We start from the raw sequence: 20,906 nt of genomic DNA on the forward strand, positions 1-20,906 counted from the left end.
AGGCACAGGGACACCAGAGCCACTAAAGGGACTGGGAGAGACAGATGGAATGTGAAGTAGGAGACTGCTGTACTGCGGCAGATGGGAAGTGAACCGCTCCATCTGATAGGCTGGTTTTTTTTAGCTGTGTTTGACCCTTTGCATATTCTCTTAATTTTTATCCATCCACTGCATAGGAGAGTGTCCTTTGTGTATGGAGCTGTACTCATATAATGCTGTGTGTTTGTGCGCATATCGATAGTCAGGACAGAAGGTGGTCAACATTCAACAATTTCAATTCTGCCATAAATGTTGGAATAAGCCATTTAAATATAACATGTCCTGTCATATATATATATATATGATTATCAATTTTCTTCTATAATACACTACCATGGCTGTTCATTTGTCTGTCCAGGATTTTAAATCACCTGTAGCTCGCAAACAGTTTGACCTATTGACTTGAAATTTGGTACACGTATACTATTTTATTTTATTGTAGAATCAACTCTTGGCAGCAGCCAAGTGGCACATGTGTATGGGTGCCGTTCTCATCCCTACCACCTTCACTGTCACTTCCCCTACCTCTTCGTATCTTAAATCAATCAAGTGTCCGCTTAAGTGGAAAATTAAAGAAAACGTGTAAAGTAATTGCAACTCAATTACTAACTTAATAAGTTTTAATGTGACTAGATGCTAACGAAAGAAGAGAAGAAGCGGGCCACTAGGGTGGAAAAAAGAAGAGCTGCCCAGGAAGCAGCAAGCACATCAACCTCTGAGCAAACGAATGCTAAATGCACAGAGAAAGAGGATGAAAACTAGGAATGCTCAAGTCAAGTGTATTCACTGCATGTTATCGTGCAGTGCGCCATTACTGGTCTAATATAACTGAGACACAAAAGAAATGTATTCTTCAAACCTGTTGAGGCCAGAGCCATTCCCAGCAGACACCATCATGTTCCCACACCTACAGCGTTAACGGTCAACATAATGAACGTGCCTATGGAGGTAGACGGAAAGCAGTAGATGGAGGAAACCTAAGTGAACTCAAAGCAAATATCAAAAGTCCGACAGAATGCACGCTGATTGTGTGTTACACTGCAGTCCAGCACTACTACATGTGACAGTCAGTGCTTTTGTAGCAATAAGATAATGGATTTAAATACAAAGAAAGGAATAAATATGGAGCGTAATGTAATCAGGATAATACTGAACAAGTGTGTAAAGGTCGCCCTCTTCTAGACTTCTGCACATTAGATAAAAACAGACCTACACTAAGGCTAATCCAGACACTGGGAGACGCTCTCTATGTAAGAGCTCAGCAGGCGCTCTTCTGTACTCCAGCGCCGTCAAAGGCCGGCATCATCATACTATAAAAGGCCCCACACCAGATTTATGTGGGAAGAATGCTAGACTGGGCAAGATCATTAAATGCCACGGCTAATACATCTGACGCACAAGTGAGCCATGGCAGTGAGCAGCAATTCCAAAAAACTGTATGCACTTGCAGAAGTGACAGAGGATGAGAACTGGAGAGGGTCAGAGGAATTGAAATTGAATTAAGGCCAGCAGTTAATTCATTAGCTAGTTCATTAGCTTTTTAGGAAAATAACACGGTGACATTTCTTTCAAACGAATTACAGAGATGAAGATCACTTTTCAACTGCAAAGGCAATGCTACTTAGGCAGCTGAGAAATCTGACCAGAGACAGAACGCCCTGTGTCAGCAAAGAAATGAGATTCAAAATTACTACAGCGTGTCTCCTTAAGGTCTTCTTTGGCTGCTTTGTTCATTTGTAGCCCATTGCGGCACTCCTTGTGTGATTTTGGGCTCTACAAAGATAAATTGTATTGTATTGTATTTGGGACCCCAGAAGATGGTAGCTTCCATTCACTCCAAATTCTAAATCAGTGTGTGAATCCTGGGATTAAAACGCTAAATTGTTTTTCCTGTCAAAATGTTGATTGAATGAATGAATGCATGAATGAATGATGTCCTGCTTTGCTCTTTCTACTTTTTGTCTTTCTCATTTTAATTCATGTCACCAGTTCCCAAGGCCCTTTGAGTTTTAACATGGACACTGTGCCGTGTTTCCTTATATTGCTGTGTTGATTTTATTACAGTAATCCCTCCTCGATCGCGGGGGTTGCGTTCCAGACCCCCCCGCGATAGATGAAAATCCGCGAAGTAGAAACCATATGTTTGTGTGTTTATTTTTATATATTTTAAGCCCTTATAAACTCTCCCACCCTGTTAACATTATTAGAGCCCTCTAGACATGAAATAACACCCTTTAGTCAAAAGTTTAAACTGTGCTCCATGACAAGACAGAGATGACAGTTCTTTCTCACAATTAAAAGAAAGCAAACATATCTTATCTTCAAAGGAGCGCCGTCATAAAGGAGCACGTCAGGAGCAGAGAATGTCAGAGAGAGCGCTCGCAAAGAAAAGCAAACAATCAAAAGATCAATACATGTTTTTAAGTATACAGAAGCACCGCGATAAAGCGGCATTTTGTAGAGGAGCGTCCGTGTCGTCTGTGCAAACAGCCCCTCTGCTCACACCCTCCGTCAGGCAGAGAGAGCGAGAAAGATAGAGAGAAGCAAACAAGCACAGCGCGGAAGCATATCTTATAGCATTGAGGAGTTTTAGTTAATATGTAATACGTGCTCTGATTGGGTAGCTTCTAAGCCATCCGCCAATAGCGTCCCTTGTATGAAATCAACTGGGCAATCAAACTGAGGAAGCATGTAACCTAAATTAAAAGACCCATTGTCCACAGAAAGCGGCGAACCAGTGAAAAATCTGTGATATATGTTTAGATGTGCTTACATTTAAAATCCGCGATAGAGTGAAACCGCGAAAGTCAAAGGGATTACTGTATTATGTTTATTGATGCCAGCTCTTTGTTGCTGTTTGACATCTCTTTTTGGGTACCATTTTTTTTTTGTGTGTGTACCTTAACTTTTTCTTTGTGATGCTAGTCTTAGACATTGCCAGGCTCTTCTGAGGGTTGAATTATTCCTTTTTTTGGCTGACAGTGCTGCATTTTATCTTCTGTGGTTTTAATTGTGTGTGTAATAAGGCACCGGGTTACAGTTTATTAGATGACAGTAACACATTTCCAAAGCAAGTACAGATTGTCACAGTGATACTTGGGCCTGGAGCTCTGTGTTTAACTCCTGGCCCTTTCATTGTCTTTGTGCTGTTTTCCTGTTCTCCCCGTGTTGTCTACGCACTCGCAGTCCTACCCATGTGTGAAATGTTTGTGCATGGATGTGCTCTGTGTGGGTTTATTCCTGTGTTGTGCCCCATGCTGCTGTGATTCGTTATGGAACCCTGCGTCCTTTTTATTGGACTTTTCCAGCGATTTTCAGTCAAGTTGGCTTCTTCTGGAAGCGCACTAGCAATCAATGCAGTCATGTAATGTGACATGTCCAGTGACTCACGACTCTCCCCAAGAAAATCAAATAGATTTGACTTTGTCTTTAGTCATGGGGTGGGCTGTGAGTGTGTGAGAGCAACACAATGCAGAGAGCAACGAGGAATAAGAAACACGAGTGTTTTAGACCTGACAGTCACAAGAGAAGCTCAACTATCTGATGTCTTGTTTTTTGAAAACCATGACAGACTGGGAAAAAAGAGCTAAGATTGTGACTGGACCTGTTAATCCTTCGTACAGAGACGGCTCTCTCAGGCAATAAGTGATTGTCACATCACGTCACAAAAAGGGGTGATCACAATAGTGCTGGAAGGGCGGCATGCAGGGTACAAATGTGACATTGGCTGCGATTTCCAGTCGTGTAAACTGACATGGTCTGTCATCAAGCTCAGCAACCGTAGTCAGGAAATCCAACATTACTCCATGACTTATAATCCCCTCATCTGACATTGGCTTAAGTGAGTTGTGAACACAGATGAACTTTGAGAAGCACAGTAAAAAGAAGCAGAGCTCTTCACAGTCACAGTGCAGGTCAGTCCATTCGATGGCAGCCTGCCAAGGGCACCGTCACCTGAGGAGTGTCGTCTTTGAAGGTTAAGGGTCACGTGCCCTGACAGCAAGGAGCGCTGTGTATATAACTCAAGGTGCATATGCTCCATACCTTTCTGTTACATCTGAGGGGCATCATTTTGGTAGTTCTAGGGGAGCCCCCTCTGGTCCCCAAAGTCTAATAATCTTGAAAGTGTGCTATGGACACCAAGGGGTGCCATTTTGGTAACTCAAGGGGCATTTTCGCCCAAAAAAAAAAACACCTACGGCACCTTCTCCTGAGGGATGTCAATTATGAAAGTTAAGGGCCACAGTGTATGTAACTCGGGTGACACACTGAGGGACCTCCTCATGTCCCCAAAGTCTAATAGTATTGAAAGTGCACTATGGACACCAAAGAGGGCCATTTTAGTAAATCAAGGGGCTAGTCCCCTACAACTTCTTTTTTTTTTGCATGGTACTCTTCACTGAGTGCAGGCACAGAGCGCAGTGAACAAATACCCGTTAAAATACAAGCATCGATGGCACAAACTACTAAATGCAGAACAGGTAGTCCTAGGAATGCAGGTTTGTTAAAACACAAGGAGAACACGACAGAACTGATTCCACAAAAATGGGCCGACACTGCACAGTCACTTGCATCTGCTCATGCAATCCAACATGAAGAATCTGCCTTCTCAACTGTAGGTTTGAGGCTAAAGCAAAAGAGTTTGACACATTTCAGCAGAATGTAAACCACACAGACGCCTCCGTTTATAAAGGAGACTTGATTAGTTCTTGATTGCTGAAAAAGTGCCATTCATAACACGGAAGAAATGAAGATTCAGGTTTTAACATACACATGTTTAAAGTTTGAAATCTCCTTTTAAAATACAAATCACTAGCTACTAATGGTCATCAGGGCTGAGCTAGGCAACTGTTTCAAACAGAGAATGAGTAAATATTCCTTAAAAACACAGAGAATCTGAACATTGTCGTCCATTGGTTTGCTGATGATGACCGCCAGCACTTCCTTACAATCACCGTGCACGCTTAGGATTTTTCTGAGCTCAGTCGGATTACACGCTGATGGTGGTACGCCAGCACACGCCTCTGTAAGCTGCAGCTCCTTGCCAGGACATTCATTATCTACCGGGGGGGTCTGCAGATCTACCTGCGTTTGTGTAAGCAAGTGCTGTTAGAAACATTAGGGAGGCCCGCTGTGGATATGCGCCTGGCAGTGGTCTAGCACTCTTTACAGGGCAGGGTCCGGCCTAGTATGGCCCAGCTTCTCATAACCCTGGAACAAGCAAGTTCAGAAAATCCGCGGTAGGATAAATAACCGGGTAAGTTAAGGGAGTGATGTTTGTTCTCATTAATGTTTATTATTATTACGTTATTTGGTTAGTTTAGAAATTCAGATCCCACCCATGAAGTGACTCTGATCAGGTGACTTAGTCTGCAAAAATAGATCTTACCTTTATGATGAATTGCATGGATGTATTTTCATCAGGCAAGTAAGTTGTGCAGTACAAAATAAATCCCAACAAAGACACCACGCATACCTGAAACAAACAGAGAATGGTGAGAACATAAACATCGACAGAAAATAAAACCTGTCAGGTCTAAATGAAATGTTAACTCCTGTCTCTTGAAGAAACGTCAGATTCTCAGACCAGCAATAAGTAATGTGCACAACCTGACTGATATTTTATGGCTGTTGTAAAGGCAGGCAAGGTGGGCCAGTAAAGTGAAGCTCCATGTCTGCCATGCTGCGTGATCACACCTGCCCAGTGGCAGTGGTCTTACACCTTAGAAAAGAGCTGTGTAAAATAAAGTGCAATTGTTTAAAGCTAAACTTTGGAAAATGAAAGTTAATTGTATTAAAAATGCATTCTTTTGTTTTTTATTTTGGGCTCTCATAGCAGGGTGTTGTTTGGTGCTGCTGCTGCACAGCTCCACAGACTGGAGTTCACTGCTAGGTCCTGTTGGACTTTGTAGACTTTGCACATTCCTTCTTTATCCCTGGTGTTGTTTTTATTTTCCAGGTCACCCGCTTTTTCTCACCCCCCTAACATATGCATGTTAAGTTGGTATGTGACTCCATAGTTGCCATTGACGTCCGTGAGTGTGCCCACTGATGGACTGGCACCCCATCAACTGTTAATTCCTGTCCCTACAGCTCACCACAACCGTAATGTGTTGTTGCCTTCTAAAGGGAGCTTCGGCTTCTCAGCTGTGATACATTCTGTGATTGCCGTGCACTGCAGAAGTGGTTATTGGCTGCACAGTACAGAACTTCTTTGTTTTAAACTTAAAATATTTTAGTCAGAATTGTTATGCAGCGTAAGGATTGCAGCTGAGAAGAGACCTCTTGACCCATGCAGGCTCACCCATTTTTAACATCTGCTTACTGGGGTGTGGCAGTAGTAAGAATGCAGGACAATGCTGACGTTTGCTTAATCGACAACACAACACATGCAAAATCTGCTAAAATATTAAGAAACAGAAAAGGTCATGTGAGGTTTTCAGCTTAGCCATGTGTGTCTAGGGAGCCATAGTGGACTTTCCAAACTCGGGCATTTACAGTTGAGATTTGGTATGGTAATCAGAAGTGTCAGGTGCAAGTCATGTACAACACACTACTGAGGACCCTTCAGGCCTACAGCGTGCAGAAGACTACCTCCAGGCTGTGGAGTGTGACCTTGGAGGACTAATGGAAAGAGATGAATCTTTTCACTTTAGGAAGGCAGAAGTTGAGAAGTTTAAAAAAGAAATGTGTATGTAAGCAGTTAGTTTCTTCATATTGAATATGGGAGTACAAATGGAAGCTGGTTGAGCACAAAATTGAACCTGGGTAGGGCAGGCTCACTCACACTGGTCCAATTTGTATGCTGCACATATGGAGACATGAGAGGATATCCAGATCACCTTGAAGGTACCCATGCAGACAGAGGAAAGCCCACAATCTCTGCCCTGTACCCTGGTCTCAGGGGCCGTGCAGCCTCAGTGCTAGTTGCTGCATTACTGTGCTACTCCATTTTCCAAAGACATGCAGATTAGGTCGATGGACCCTGCAATGCCTGGTGTCCTGCCTGGTGGTGTTGTTCTTGATATGTTCTTTATTCTAATAGGATTGTTTCTTCTGCTTCAGTTTTTGAATAATTTCTTACTCTTGTCCCACCCATTCTTTGTGGCATGCAAATAGAAGGTTTTTGCTTGTCCCCATTTTATATGTTTGATTTGCTTTGCTGATTGTTACATTGATTTGCTGCATTGACCAAACTTTAATTATTTGAGAATGCACCAAATCTATGAAGTCCTGAATGTATTCTGCAATAGCCAGGGCTGCCACCACCATTAAGGTGAATTAGGCATGTACCTAGGGTGTAGTTCAGGGGTGGGGGGTGTTGGGAGACCCAGCCGCATGTGTTAGCTACCCAACAGTCAGTTGGTGTACTAGTAAGGGTGCAAAATAACCTAGCACTGGTGCTGGCTGTTGATTTTTCAGATCAAACTATTTCATAGTGGAAACTGAATATGGAATCCCATTAACATTGGATATAAGTACGTTTAATGCAAAAAATAGTTTTAACTCTTGTTTGCTTTGCTCTTAGCATTGAGATTCTTCCTCCTTTGTCCTTGGCTTCTCTAAAGTTGCTTGTACATCACTTATTGACCACAAACTATAAATTGCCATGGATCCTTGAGACGTTTGGGGTCAGCACTTTAACTGCACTGCTCTTGGGTGTTCAAGATTTTAGCCTTGAGGTGATGATGAAGGTGCAATATATTTTGACTACTGTCAAGCTGAAAGATAAATGTTTGTCCTATCTCCATTTTTAAGAGGTGTTTTTGTATTCTGTACCTGTAATGTGTTCCATCTCTTTTCCTTTAGTTTTGTCATCTTTCTGCTAAATGGAACAATCATCCTAGCAGTGGATGGATGACACAAAGTCAGCCATGGATAAGATGGATGAAATCTCAGTCTGTTGGGGGCTTACACGCCCTACCTCAGTGAAGAAAGATGTGCCCTCTGAGCACTGTGAGATCATGTTAACGCTGTGATGTTGTGTGAGGCAATAATGCTGGCCTCTAGGCCACATGTCATATTATAGCTTTACATTTTTTTTTTTGCAGATAGATATTCTTATATGTGCAAAGAGATACACTGACTAGATAAAGTTTCTTTTTGAGAGTGAGTGGTTGAAGTGAAAATATTTTCTGGGCAAAAATGTGAATGTGTATCTGTCTGCCGAGGGAATGTCAATCTCATCGAGAGGTTCACTTACCTCTGCAGTGACATTCATGTCTCTGGTGACTCTTCCTATGAGGTTAATAGACGAAGTGGGAGAGCATGGGGGTCATGAGGTCGCTGGAAGGAGGTGTGTGGGACTCTCGATATGTATGCAAAACAATAAAGGTCCAAGTCTTTAGAGTCCTGGTGCTTCCTGTCTTGCTATATGATTGTGAGACATGGACACTATCCAGTGACCTGAGATGAAGACTGGACTCCTTTGTCTCTTCAGAGAATCCTTGGGTAACGTTGGTTTGACTTTGTGTTGAATGAGCGGTTGCTCATGGAGTCCCAAATGAGGCTCATTACCTGCATTGTGAGGGAGCATCAGTTACGGCACTATGGCCATGTGGACCAGGTCAAGGGAACACCCATGTAACACCTGGCTGTGGCAGATAGATGGTCATTTCTGGATGGTGGGACTGGACCATCTGTCTCCCTCGGGAGGGTTGCCAACCAGGATCCCAAGGTGTTTCGTTGTTTCGTTGTGTGGTGGATGTGTCAACTTGCTGTACCAGTGCATGCTCCCCAACCTGACTTGACCTGACCTGTATCAGTCTATCCATCATGGCTACGCTTTATCCTGGCTTATAGCAGGAAGACATGAAGAAGCTCTGATACTGTATCAGGTGATTGACTGTTTATTGCAAGTAATGAACTTTCATTGATGATGTCCATTCCTTTATTCTGATTTCTTGTTCAATTAATAAAGACAGGCACAGTGGCTGTAACTGTAACTTTGTAGGTACCACCCTGGTCCTCCTGTGCTCACATTGCTTTACTCCCACATCTCCAAAACATACACGAAAAATAAACTGACCAAACGTAAACTGGCTTGCTGTGGGGGAACTGCATTCTGCAATGGGCTGCTGTTCTACGTAGAGTTCAGTCCTGGCTTGCCCCACAGGCCGATAAGATAAATGCCAACTCTTAACAAATGCATAATGGACAGAGACATTTCCAAAAGTGGATAGATAGTAAAGAATGGGAGAACTTAACACCTTCAGACCATCACATAGTCACAGCGATATCTTCTGTAAATAAAGGACCATTAAATATTTTTGTATGCTTCTCAGAACTGAAATTATTTGATAGAGTTCTTCCATTTTTATTTTTCCCATGAAGATTGTAATAAAGAACAAATGTCTATTAATCAGTTTAATTTTGGCACCTTTCCGAAAAATTATGCAACTATAACCAGACTACAAAATGCTATTTTCCTGCTGCTGGATCTCTCACTTCTGCCTGGCCAGAACGGTGCGCCACATATTTAGAAAGCCTGATCTGAAATATTTCAAATCCAGCTATGATTTAAGGATATGCAGTAGCAAGAAATGTACCCTTTAGGGGTCAAAAGAGCTCTGAGCCCTCAATGCATTGAAGATGAATTAAACCCCTGTGCTTGCACAACACCATTTATAAAGCTTTATCTTTATCTAATGTTTATCTTTTATTGTGTCTTCTATTTCTCTATTCATTTTGTAAAGCACTTTGAGCTACATTTTTTTGTATGAATATGTGCTATATAAATAAATGTTGATTGATTGATTGATTGATTGAAGCTTTACTAAGCAAACTCCAGCAACCACTTCAGATGGGAGAAGTGCTGGGAAACTAGTAAGCTACAAATGTGTGACCCCAGTCCACAACACGGGAGTTCAAATGTCATGGCAGTACATACGGACCAATAAGTCTTACTTTAGTCTCATGCAAAATTATGAAAGCTGTAACAAGAAATAAACTGAGACTCAGACTTAATGAATTTCACATACTAAACACTACGTTTTACATAACATATCGTGAGAATATAACAGCATCACATTCTCAAACTTGTTTAATCCAGTTCACGATTTCGGAAGGCCATAGCATCCCTGGGCACAGGGCCACCACAGGGTCTATTCAAGCACACACTTACGTAGGAGACAACTTTATTTAAAGGTCAACTATGGAGAACGGGTCCTCTTGGTGTACCACCTCTAGAAATGTAAATGTTTCAAAGTTTCACCTTTTAAAGTTCTAAACTCTTATTACATAAAACTAAAGGTGATATTGTTTATCTAAACCCAAGGTATTTCTGGTAGTTTTTTCACGTGTGTATGTCTTTTCATTTTTCTTCAATACATATAATGTTTTTTTTTAATATATGAACAATGATGTGGTTTGATGGAACAAAAAGCTCGGTTTGTGAACATAATTCGTTCCGTGTGTAATCCAAAGCACTCGTATATCAAAGCGAATTTCCCCATAAGAAATAATAGAAACTCATATGACTCGTTCTACAACCCAAAAATATTCATATAAAAATGAAAAATATAAAGTAAAAATATGTAAAACAAATTAACCTGCACTCTACCTTTGAAAAGAATCTTGGATGGTGTGAGAGAGAGGAGAGGAGGAGGAGGAGGGCTATTGTGCAGGACAACTTTCACTATAACTAACAGAATCACTGCTGTTTGTTGGCTCACTGGAATCTTTTTCTTTTTTTGCGACTTTAACAAGGAACCTATCCAATGACAGTTGCTTTTGCCTGAAGAGTCACTACCCTTGGACGCAAAATTAAAAAAAAAAATGCTTTATGCACTGTAAGCATTCTAAACTCTTTTGGGATTCCCCCCAACAGGACGACACGTGTAAGAGTGTAGCGAAGCAACCGCAGGCTCCCGGCACTGTAGTAGTTTGCCGTAAAAGTGAATCCGAAAAGATTGCGGTTGTTCTATAAACGCCCGCTGTCGATGGGTGATGCAAGAAACATTATAAATGCAAGGAAACAGCATTACTTGGCTCCGACCCTGCCGGATTGCTGTGTCTGTTTATAGGAGAGCAGTAGATCTCGCTACAATAAATAACTGTGCTGTTCCTGTTTCAAGCTGAATAAAGCTGGTTTTGCTAAGGTACGGAGACTAAGCCTCGTGTTTTGGGGTGCATGACAGGGACTCGCATGTTGCAGCGCACACACACATGGTCACCATGCTATAGTAAACAGTATACCCTCGTACAGATGTTGACTACATGAGTGAGGCAAGCCGACTGAGACCGAGCATGGGACATGATTACCCACAATCCCGCGGACAGAGAGAGCTTGTGACAAAGCGTAAAAAGGACTACTCGTATTGCAAGACCTCGCTTGTTTATCAAGTTAAAATTTATTTTAAAAATTTAGCTCGTCTTGCAAAATGCTCACAAACTAAGTTACTCACAATCGAAGGTTTTACTGTATTAAAAATGCAAAAATGATTGTTATGTCATTTCAATGTCAGAAAGTGAATACCAAAATAGTTCAGGACATTTTCATTTACAGAAACTCTTTAAAGTTGCTTTTATAGCAGCACACTTTTCAAATCTGATTTGGGAGACATTAGTGGTTTGACAACATTTACAGAAGAGTGCTGCTTACGGAAAAGGGTGGAGTGTCCTCTCAGGGTTGGGAGCGAGATCCGGCCCCAAGTGGAGGAGTTCAAGTATCTCGGGGTCAAGTAATGTTGTTTTTTGCCTTGAGGCTGCTGCTTTAGGTGTAACTGCTACTTTAACCTCTATTCTGTATCACCTTTCTTCTCACTTGCCATTCCTGATTTATTTTTGTGTTTCTAACAATTATTTATGAATACTTTGAAATCTTTTCAGTACTTTTTTTTGTCTGGCACCTCCTGACTGACCATTATGACAGTGCTAACTCCGAATTTCGCTAATGTAGGTGTGTGCATGAATGTTCCCCGTAATGGACTGACCCCAGAAAATGGAAGGATAGTTTATGTTGAGGTTGATGACAAGTGGGAGCTTAGCTCCGCAACAAGTCAGCTGAAGGGTTTATATATACAAATACAAGCACAGGCCACCGGGGGACTTAGATATGCCAGGAGAAAGAAGGACTTTCGAATGTGGGGAGAAATCAGATTTCTCACAGGAACATCTCACAAGCAAGGCGAGAACAAGCAAACTGCACCCAGCTTGTCACCGTGAAGCCGAAGTTCTAGAATGCCAGAGCTTTCTTCATTTTTCACCCATCATACTGAGGGTGTAGCATTAGGCAGTGTATATGGGGCCACAGCGACTGCAGGGTGGTTGTTGTCCAAGACTTTATTATTAGAATGCTTGCCTGCTTCCTATTGAAAGAGCTTTTATGTACAGTAGCTCATTATGGTTGACACTATCCCATTGATGGTGGTCTTTTCTAATTGGATTTAATTTAATTTCACGTAAGGGAGACCTCGTTTATTTTTATTTTCCACTATAGCCCATCAGGCTCTTCTTTATTCCACATTACCTTCAGTGAAAAAAGAATAAAATTAAATCTTATAACAATTAAAATCTAATTATACCTAGAGATTTTAAACAAGTAAATGGTTTCTGGTTTATAAAAAATCAGTTTACCAATATATCTATGCATGAGACATAATAATATCAATGGATAATCTGAATACATGATGCTGAATGCAGCCTAAATACAAACATCATGCAAAGTAATGTAATATTATGATACAGCAGTTCGCAAGAACAATGCCTGTTCTCATGATAATGCCAGTTGCGCACGCAGATATTTACTTTTCAGTAAAATTAGAATATGCTTACAATGGTATATCTGAGGATTTCTGTACAGCAAACATAAATAAATGAGAATGTAAAAGGTCAAGAGAAAGACAAACTTGTTAACTGTCAGAATTCGTGCTTCCATCTTAAATAGCTTCCATGATTTCCACATCACACACAAAGCCACTGTCAGTCTTGGCAATAGCTTGGCAATGCCCATAGATACAAATAAAATGAACACTAAATGGTGCCACGGTGATGTCACCCTCAAGATACTCCAAAAATAATAACATAAGAAACACAGACATTAGAAAGTTTGTCTTCTCAAAGAACACTATAGACACATGGAATAAATTACTGAGTAGTGTGGTTGACAGGAGGACTTGTAAGAACTTTAAAATTTGACTTGATGGCATTTTGTGGGGTTTAAGTGGTTAGGACTGATGACTTTTGTCAGGCTGAACGGCCTGCTCTCATCTAATTTTTTCTAATCTTCTAATGTCACTAATGATTTACTAGAAATGTGAAGAGCAAATTCATAGTAAAGGAAGTATGTTTCCAGGGAATAGCATCAGAAGATAAGCAGGAATTCTAGATATGGCACCACATATTTGCATAAGGCAAATCCACGTATCTGCCATTGCATTAGAGTTTGCTGTCCAATGTCTGCTTTTACCTGTTGTGATCTTGTGTGGCAGTATGAATAAGCCAGATATATTCTCCATTAAAAACAAGAGTATGAAGAGCCAGCATGTTCCCAAAAGCATGTGAGCCAGGCATTAAGTGGTCTTCTAAACTGTCACATCACTAACACGGGCCGTGCTGAAAACAAGCCTCGAAACATCTTCTTTTATCAACCTGCCACTGTTAGTGATTTTGTGAATAATAAGGACAGCAGAGTTAGAAGACCAGCGTGTTTCCTGCTTCAGAACAAAACCTTCTGTGCTCTGATCTGCTACGCCGACTGCTTTGATAGGATATCCTATATTCTTTCATTTAATTTTCTAAATATTACTCCAAAAGACAAGACGACAATAAGAAAGCACTGAAAACTTACAAATTATCAACAGGTTTTAAGGTTAACTGTGCTGTGATAAATCACCATCAACGTAAACGTGTTCACAAATCATTTTAAATATACAGTCAGACACTTTCTACTGGCCATGTGTGAGTAAGTGTGGGAGATGCCATGTCTTTAGCAGGTCCTTGCCTTGTGCCCAGTGCAGCTGGGATACGCTCTAACCCTTTAAAGCTTGTAATCGAATTAAGCAGATTTGACTATGCATTTATACAACTGAAGACCTTGACAACTGAGACTTCCTCAGGGTCACAGAATCAATGAATATGTGGCCTTCTGGCCTCAAATCCAAGTACTTGAAGAATTCTTTAATTCGGAAATTTGAGAAGAAGGGGCAATCAACAAAATAGGCCCTGACTGTTTAAACCTTATGAAATCCTTCCAACATCTTTTTGTATTCTTTTTTATTGAGCAGCTTGTGCATGCTGGGCCTCGTTGGCAGCGGATTAATCTGAACTTGCATGACCCACAAGTCTTTGCAACCTTTCTGTATCTTTAGCTTTACAAATCACTGCAAACAAATTGGCTGTTGACTTTGATAGCAGTTCTGCTATGGATGAGGGAACCCAACCTTCAGTCGACTGAAGTCCTATATGGGGCTGCTTCTTGCTTTCTACTCAAGTCAAGTTTATGCTGTCTCGTACATTGTACGGAGAAATTCTTACTTCCATGTTCCCTCAGGAGAGCTGACAAATATACGAGGTATAGATAGCATGCAATATGTCTATATACTGTATATGTTCTGCTGAAACAGAGCAAGTATTTAATTTAGGATCAGAAAATGGAGCAAAACCAAAGAGACAAACTGATCTTTCACTGATTCAGAAATGTGGGACAAGAATCAAAAATGTAAGTCAGAAAATCGAGAAATGAAATACAGAGAAGTGCACACTAAGACTTTTAGTTTTATCCAAATACAGATACCAGAACGGTGCAAAATATAACCCTTTATTGGGTTGCCCAAATAATGTCCCGCAATCCCACTGCTGGCTTACAACGGTTGATGCAAAAGCCACAAAATGATGCCACGAACTTTGTAATGAATCGAGATACAATGAAATACATTTTTTTGAATTACTTTCCTCAACCTCAAAAACTTCAGAGTAGCCACCTTGAAGTCCCAGAAATTCCAAGGGAAAGCACAAAAATGAATAAAGGATAACAACTATAGCTTTATATCTATATATATCTATTATAAAAAATCTTGGGACGAGACAAGACTTTTTTTCCTATGACGAGACGTGATCTTTTGAAGAGAGACACTTTCACATTCCACGAGACGGTCAAGTCACGTCATATTTACAACCTTTGGAAGCGTGTCCCATGTGACGGTGACTTTTACAAATCACACCCTGGAACATGGTCATCTAACCTCTCAGTTGTTGGAATGCTTTTGGCAGACACGCTTCCTGCTCACTCAGCTCTTAAAATTTTTTGTCCCAAGAGATTTAACCACGCCCGGGGCCAGAAAAAGATAAAGTAGAACGTTATGAAGAATTCAAAAACATTGGCATGATACACATGCAGGGCAGATTAGAGATAACGGAAGTAGGAAAATTTCAAAGTCTCAACAAAAATGACAGTAAAGGTCGCATTAGCACAAACAAACAGAAAATATTACTCGGTGAAATAACGGAACAGTGAAAAGAGATCAAATAGTGTTTGAGGATGTCTGGGGGACAAGAGAGACAAGGCAGTGCGACCAAAGGACAGGTGCTGTACAGTGTGAAGTGCCACACAAGATGCAGATCACATTGAACAGCAGCAGCAGCAGCAAGCCAGCAGCTGATCGAGCAAAGAGGAGGTAAAAAAATAACTGTATTTGTTTCCCATTCTATCACCGTCTAAGAGGGGCTTCGGAGGAGCAGCTGTCCTTTTGTCTCACTTCCTTGTCTCGTGGGATGTTAAAGTGACTCTGAGAAATTGTAAATAGGGCGTGACGTGCAAGAAGTCTTGCGGGACTTCTCCCTGAGATGATCACGATTCGACCCCAATTTTTTTTATATAAAAATATATTGTGGCACACGGCTGGGGGTGGTACCCAGCCGGGATGCCCAGGAGAACTGGAGGAGGGCTTGCTTTGGGAACCACGGGTAGAGAGCTTGGAAGCTCAACCCTGCAGGGGCCCGTGGTCACATCCAGAAGTGCTGGGGGGAAGAGGAGCAGAGACACCCGGAGTGCTTCTGGGGATGCAGCCGGCACTTCCGTCAATCTGGGGCGTGTCAGTGGAAGATTACCGGGAAGCACCTGGAGCACACCTGGGGGCGTATAAAAGGGGCCACCTCCATTCATTCAGGGCTGGAGTCGGGTGGAAGAGGACGAGGTCTGGGAGAGGAAAGAGGCGGCCAAAGAGAGGAAAGGCATTGTGGAAAGAGGCCTGGACTTTGGGGTGATTGGTAATGCGGCACTGGGTTGTGCACTTTAATATTTGTACACAGTGTAAAATAAACATGCGTTGGGTGACATAACGATGTTCGTCTGTCTGTGTCCGGGCTGGTTCCCAACTCCCAGCGTGCCCTACAGGAATCTGTGGTGCCACAGCCACCTAGGAGGGCTGCCCTCTAGCATTCTAGTGGAGGCAGATCCTCACAAATGCTCTCTCCCCTGGCCCTTCCAGCCAACTGGCGTCCCAGTTGGGTAATGGCCGTGGCTGCCCGTTATGTTACAATATTTTAATTCTAATTATTGACTGATCAGCCACCTTATGACCTGTAGGTAGAAACTGCCCTTGAGTCTGCTGGTACCAATGTGCCAATGGTCCACACAGAAGAAGTGAGAAAAGCTCCTGAGGTCTTTAATTATAAAAGAGCACTAAAACTCAGAGCTGCCAAAACCCAGTACTGGAGTAAGTGACTTCAGAAAATGAATTAATATAATTTGTTTAATGTTTTTTTTTTATTTTTCATATTGTAAGCTTGTTATTTGATCTGTTTTAATTCTAAGCTGATCTGCTGATGTTTTCTCTAGCTTTTGAGCCCTTGTTCAAAATTGCTTGTCACTTTCTATTTGTGATATGTATTTTGTTTTCTGCTTGCTTTAGTGGATTAATCTCTTTCATCTTAAGTGCTCAATTTGTGACAATTAAGCTCTCCTTTGTAGTTGACACTGCTCAGAATCAGTATGGTACTCACGTGCGGATGTGAAAATGTTGAGTTGAGCATATCATGTCTGGTGGTGGGGAGTAATATGATGGAAGGGGTTACCCTGATCCTTTCATTATTTGGACAGCTACATTTAACACCTCTCCCCACTATTTGTATTGACACATTATTATTTTTATTACTGTGTCAAGACAGCATTCAGAATCCGCATACATTAAAAGTATTTCCATATACAGTATAATGACAGCAGGAGGCACTGATGGACTGTACATCCCTCAACCCCAAAATAAGCCAGAGTACCTAGTAACAATATAATGAGGGTGTTTATTTTGGGTTAATTGATGGAGCTACCTTCAAGGTCAGGAATGTCCTCACTAAGTCCTACTACCATCTTCTCAGATCTCCCACATGCCATCCAAGGTATCTCTACCCTGTGTGTGCCAATTAAAAGGCTGAGTCTCAAGGGCAGCTCAGCAGTTGTTGGCCCTCTTAAAGGGACAGCGCAATCCCATATGTTCCATTCTGGGAAAGTGTGCGGACTACTGTCCAGGAGAAGTCACCACCTCTGTGGTCAGATTTTCTTAAACTTTCATATGCAGAGAAAGAGGCCCAAAAGGTGCATGTGCAGCATTCTACACAAAAGTCTGGATTTATAAAAGAAAATATGAAGGGAGAAGTAGTATATATTTACGGCAAGCCAGAACCACGTGTACACAACGTTTAGGAGAAGCTGGAAAATGCTGACATCGTTGATCAGGTAAGGGTACTGCAGGCAAACCAGCTAAATGATAATTCATTTGTATAATACATATCACTTAGCTATTATTATAATGTGTGTTGACATGACAAACATTAAACCTCATATTGACGAATACGATGTACAAAGTTCACTTTTAAGAGGGCCAATGCTGCATATTTATAGAGAAGAACTTTTTCGATTTTTTGTTAGTTTATATTGGATGACAGGTCAGGAATATCTCAGCTAAGCTTCAGGTCCATCGCACCCGCTATGCCATTAAGTGACTGACGGGGCCCCATAATCTGTTTGCGCATGGCATGGGTGTACATATATAAAACATAACATGTTTTTGAGAACATAAAAAGCCAATTTCCAGAGTACAGCATACTTCAGTCATAAGGCAATAAGGGCACCTAGTAAGAATGAAGCTGCTTTTGTTAACTGTAAGCATTTTCTATTCCATTAACGCACAAGTCATCTGTGTTCCAAGAAATGACTGACAAACATTATGTGTCGATGGTCTGTCTTAACGTGTGATTCATTTATTGTGAGGAAAAGTGGCTGATATGATGGTGCTGTGCGTGATGGCTGGCTTGTGGTATGGACTGAACCGTCAGTGTTTCCTATGTCTTGTCCTATTCACTGTAACAACAATCAGGTCATTACATGTGCCAGGTAAGAGCAGCTACCCACTCAAACGCTGGCTCCTTCTTTGACCCTGGAGCGCAAAGGAGAGGTGCTATAGTGGTATGCGGGGCGCATTATAGGAGTCCTCAAATGCAGAAGCCGGTGTCATGAAGGAGATTGCTATAATTGTCAATAAAGGTCTGCACCATCACAATTTCATATTTACGAGGTTCAATAGCAAAGTTCATATATGGCTGTTTGGGGTGACATCCAGGTGGAGTTCTAGGTGCGTTGATGTGTGCATGTTTATGATTGTATTTATAAAGGGCAAATTGTGTGCAAATGAGCTTATGCCAGGATTTCTAATTTGGATTATTTTTTTTGGTGTACGCACTTTTCTGTTTTTTTGGCATACACATACTTTCATGCTCAAATCCAGGCAACATTTTAAAAATGTGACTCCTGGGGTTCTTTCACTAGCCTAACAGCACAGCACAAATACCATGTCACCTGCCTTGTAACATCTATGCCCATTTCAAAACTGGCACTCGCCACAGTTACAGGCATATTATTCTCTGTTGGCTGCCTACCCATGCTGGCTTTGCCCTCTCACACACTAACTCACACCCTGTAACATTGTATGATTTAAAATGGACTGTTTAAGAGATTTGCGCAGAGTCGCACAACTAGCCTGAAGTAGAGACAATGGGTCGGTCCTTTTGGAGATTAACAGTCCAGCGTCACACGCTGTATGCACGCAATATGAGAACAAGCAGAACTATCCACAAAGTTATTGTGTAAAAATGGATTCACATATGCAGAGGCATCTACAATCTCTGTTTTTGATGGTTTTAAAACATCTTTTCAACTCTTAGTTTTCCTTGAGCCAACAGAAGAGCTATTGAAGGGAGCTTTTATAAGAAGGTTCGAGAGGAAGGACAGCTACTGATCTTATCAATGAAGTGTCAGCTTGCAATTACAGTTGCACTTCTTTCCTCCTGAGTGAAAGAACTAATTGACAAACCAAAGAAAGCTATATTCTCTTTACATACGGTTTATTATATAAGCCAGGGTATTATTATTGTTTATATTTAAGCTTATTTAAAATATAAATCAAGGCTTTCTCTAATCTTTTTATATTGAGAGTTTAAAAACCTAGTCCACACTAACATAAAATTTGAAAATGCATCTTCTTTCATTAGTTTTGGCTTACCATCCACACTGAAATATCTGTTTTTTAACCATTTCAAAATGCATCGTTTCTGAAACACTCTCAGAAGTGTCTAAATTTGAAATGCATAGCAGTGTGGATGGGAAAAATGGAGCTTTTGTAAAATGCTTAGATATGACTGTCAGGTTATCAGAAGTTGACTTCAGTCTGCTCTGATAATTCTTACAGTGAGGACTGTCTTCTTGTAGCTTATTTGTATCAGCCAGCAGGTACTGTGCCTTGAATCACACTAATATTTTGGTGAATTTATTTTCACAGGGCTCCTGATCTATATTTTTCAAGACTTTGGCTAACTTATACTTATTTGTAACCTTTAAAAGCAGCAACAAACACAGTTTTTCTCTTTTCTCATTCATTCGACATTTCAATTGACTTTGGGTTTGGGCCATAAATAAGCAGCAGGCTTAGCTGATAAACTGCCCGTGCCCAATAGACAAGTTCTATGCGTTTTTGCTGACTCACTGTGGATGACAATTTACAAAGTGATCTGAAAATGCTAGTGTGGGCAGAAAACTTCAAACCAAAGTGGTGTTCTTAAATTTATCTTTATTATTGTGGACTACATTTGGTGTTTTTAAATGTATTCTTATTAGTGTGGACTATCATATTATTTGAAACTAAAGTAGTAAATCATATAAAATATATGATCATATGACAAAACAATATCTTCAGAATGTGCTTTCTTTCCTTGAGATCCCCAACTGCCAGCTCTGCTCACAACTGTAAGAATCGAGTGCAGCTTCATGCACTGGTGTAATGCTTTCAGATTTCGTCTACTAGTAGTGGTTTCACAATATCAGTGAACATGTAAGAAAATCACTCAAAATTTGATTGGGGTTTTGGAAAATTAAAAAGTATAAGGAGTACAGACATCTAGCACATTAGGATGACAGTATGTGAAAGTGTGCATGCGGATGACCAGAGAGTTTCTAAAAATGTCGCTGATGAAGAACACTAAGGATATCCATCTCCTGTGAATACTAAAGGGAGTGCTGAACATATTCAATTGCTGAAGAGAGCAACTTTAAAAAGCATCATAAATTAGTTTCTACATGAATGGGTGGCTTATTTGGCTTATTTATTACCTAGCCGCACAAAGTGTTGAAGTCGGGTGACGCAGCGGTGAATTCTGAACAGCTCTTGTGTTCATTGTAATAAAAACATTGCACATACCGGTGACCTCCAAGATATGTTTATTGTAGAACAGCACAATCTGTTTACTACAATCTAAATTATTCATTTAAATCCAGAGATTTTAAAACATTTCTATGAAATTTAGCATTTCAGCTAGCTTTGTGTTTACAAACTTGACTGCTTTGTGCCCAGATGTGTCTCCTTAATTTAAAACTGCATTCCCTC

General features: G+C 41.0%; 1 protein-coding gene across 1 annotated transcript in view; it reads right to left on the reverse strand.

The window, feature by feature from the left end:
* The window catches only part of sspn (sarcospan (Kras oncogene-associated gene)), a 55,807-nt gene that overhangs the window by 10,287 nt on the left and 24,614 nt on the right, over nucleotides 1-20,906 (reverse strand). The window contains exon 2 of the mRNA XM_039761553.1: nucleotides 5,429-5,515. Within this exon, the coding sequence (XP_039617487.1) occupies nucleotides 5,429-5,515 (87 nt within the window). The remainder of the gene's footprint in view (nucleotides 1-5,428; nucleotides 5,516-20,906) is intronic.

The sequence above is a fragment of the Polypterus senegalus genome, chromosome 8 (genome assembly GCF_016835505.1).
Source record: "Polypterus senegalus isolate Bchr_013 chromosome 8, ASM1683550v1, whole genome shotgun sequence".
Lineage (NCBI taxonomy): Eukaryota > Metazoa > Chordata > Cladistia > Polypteriformes > Polypteridae > Polypterus > Polypterus senegalus.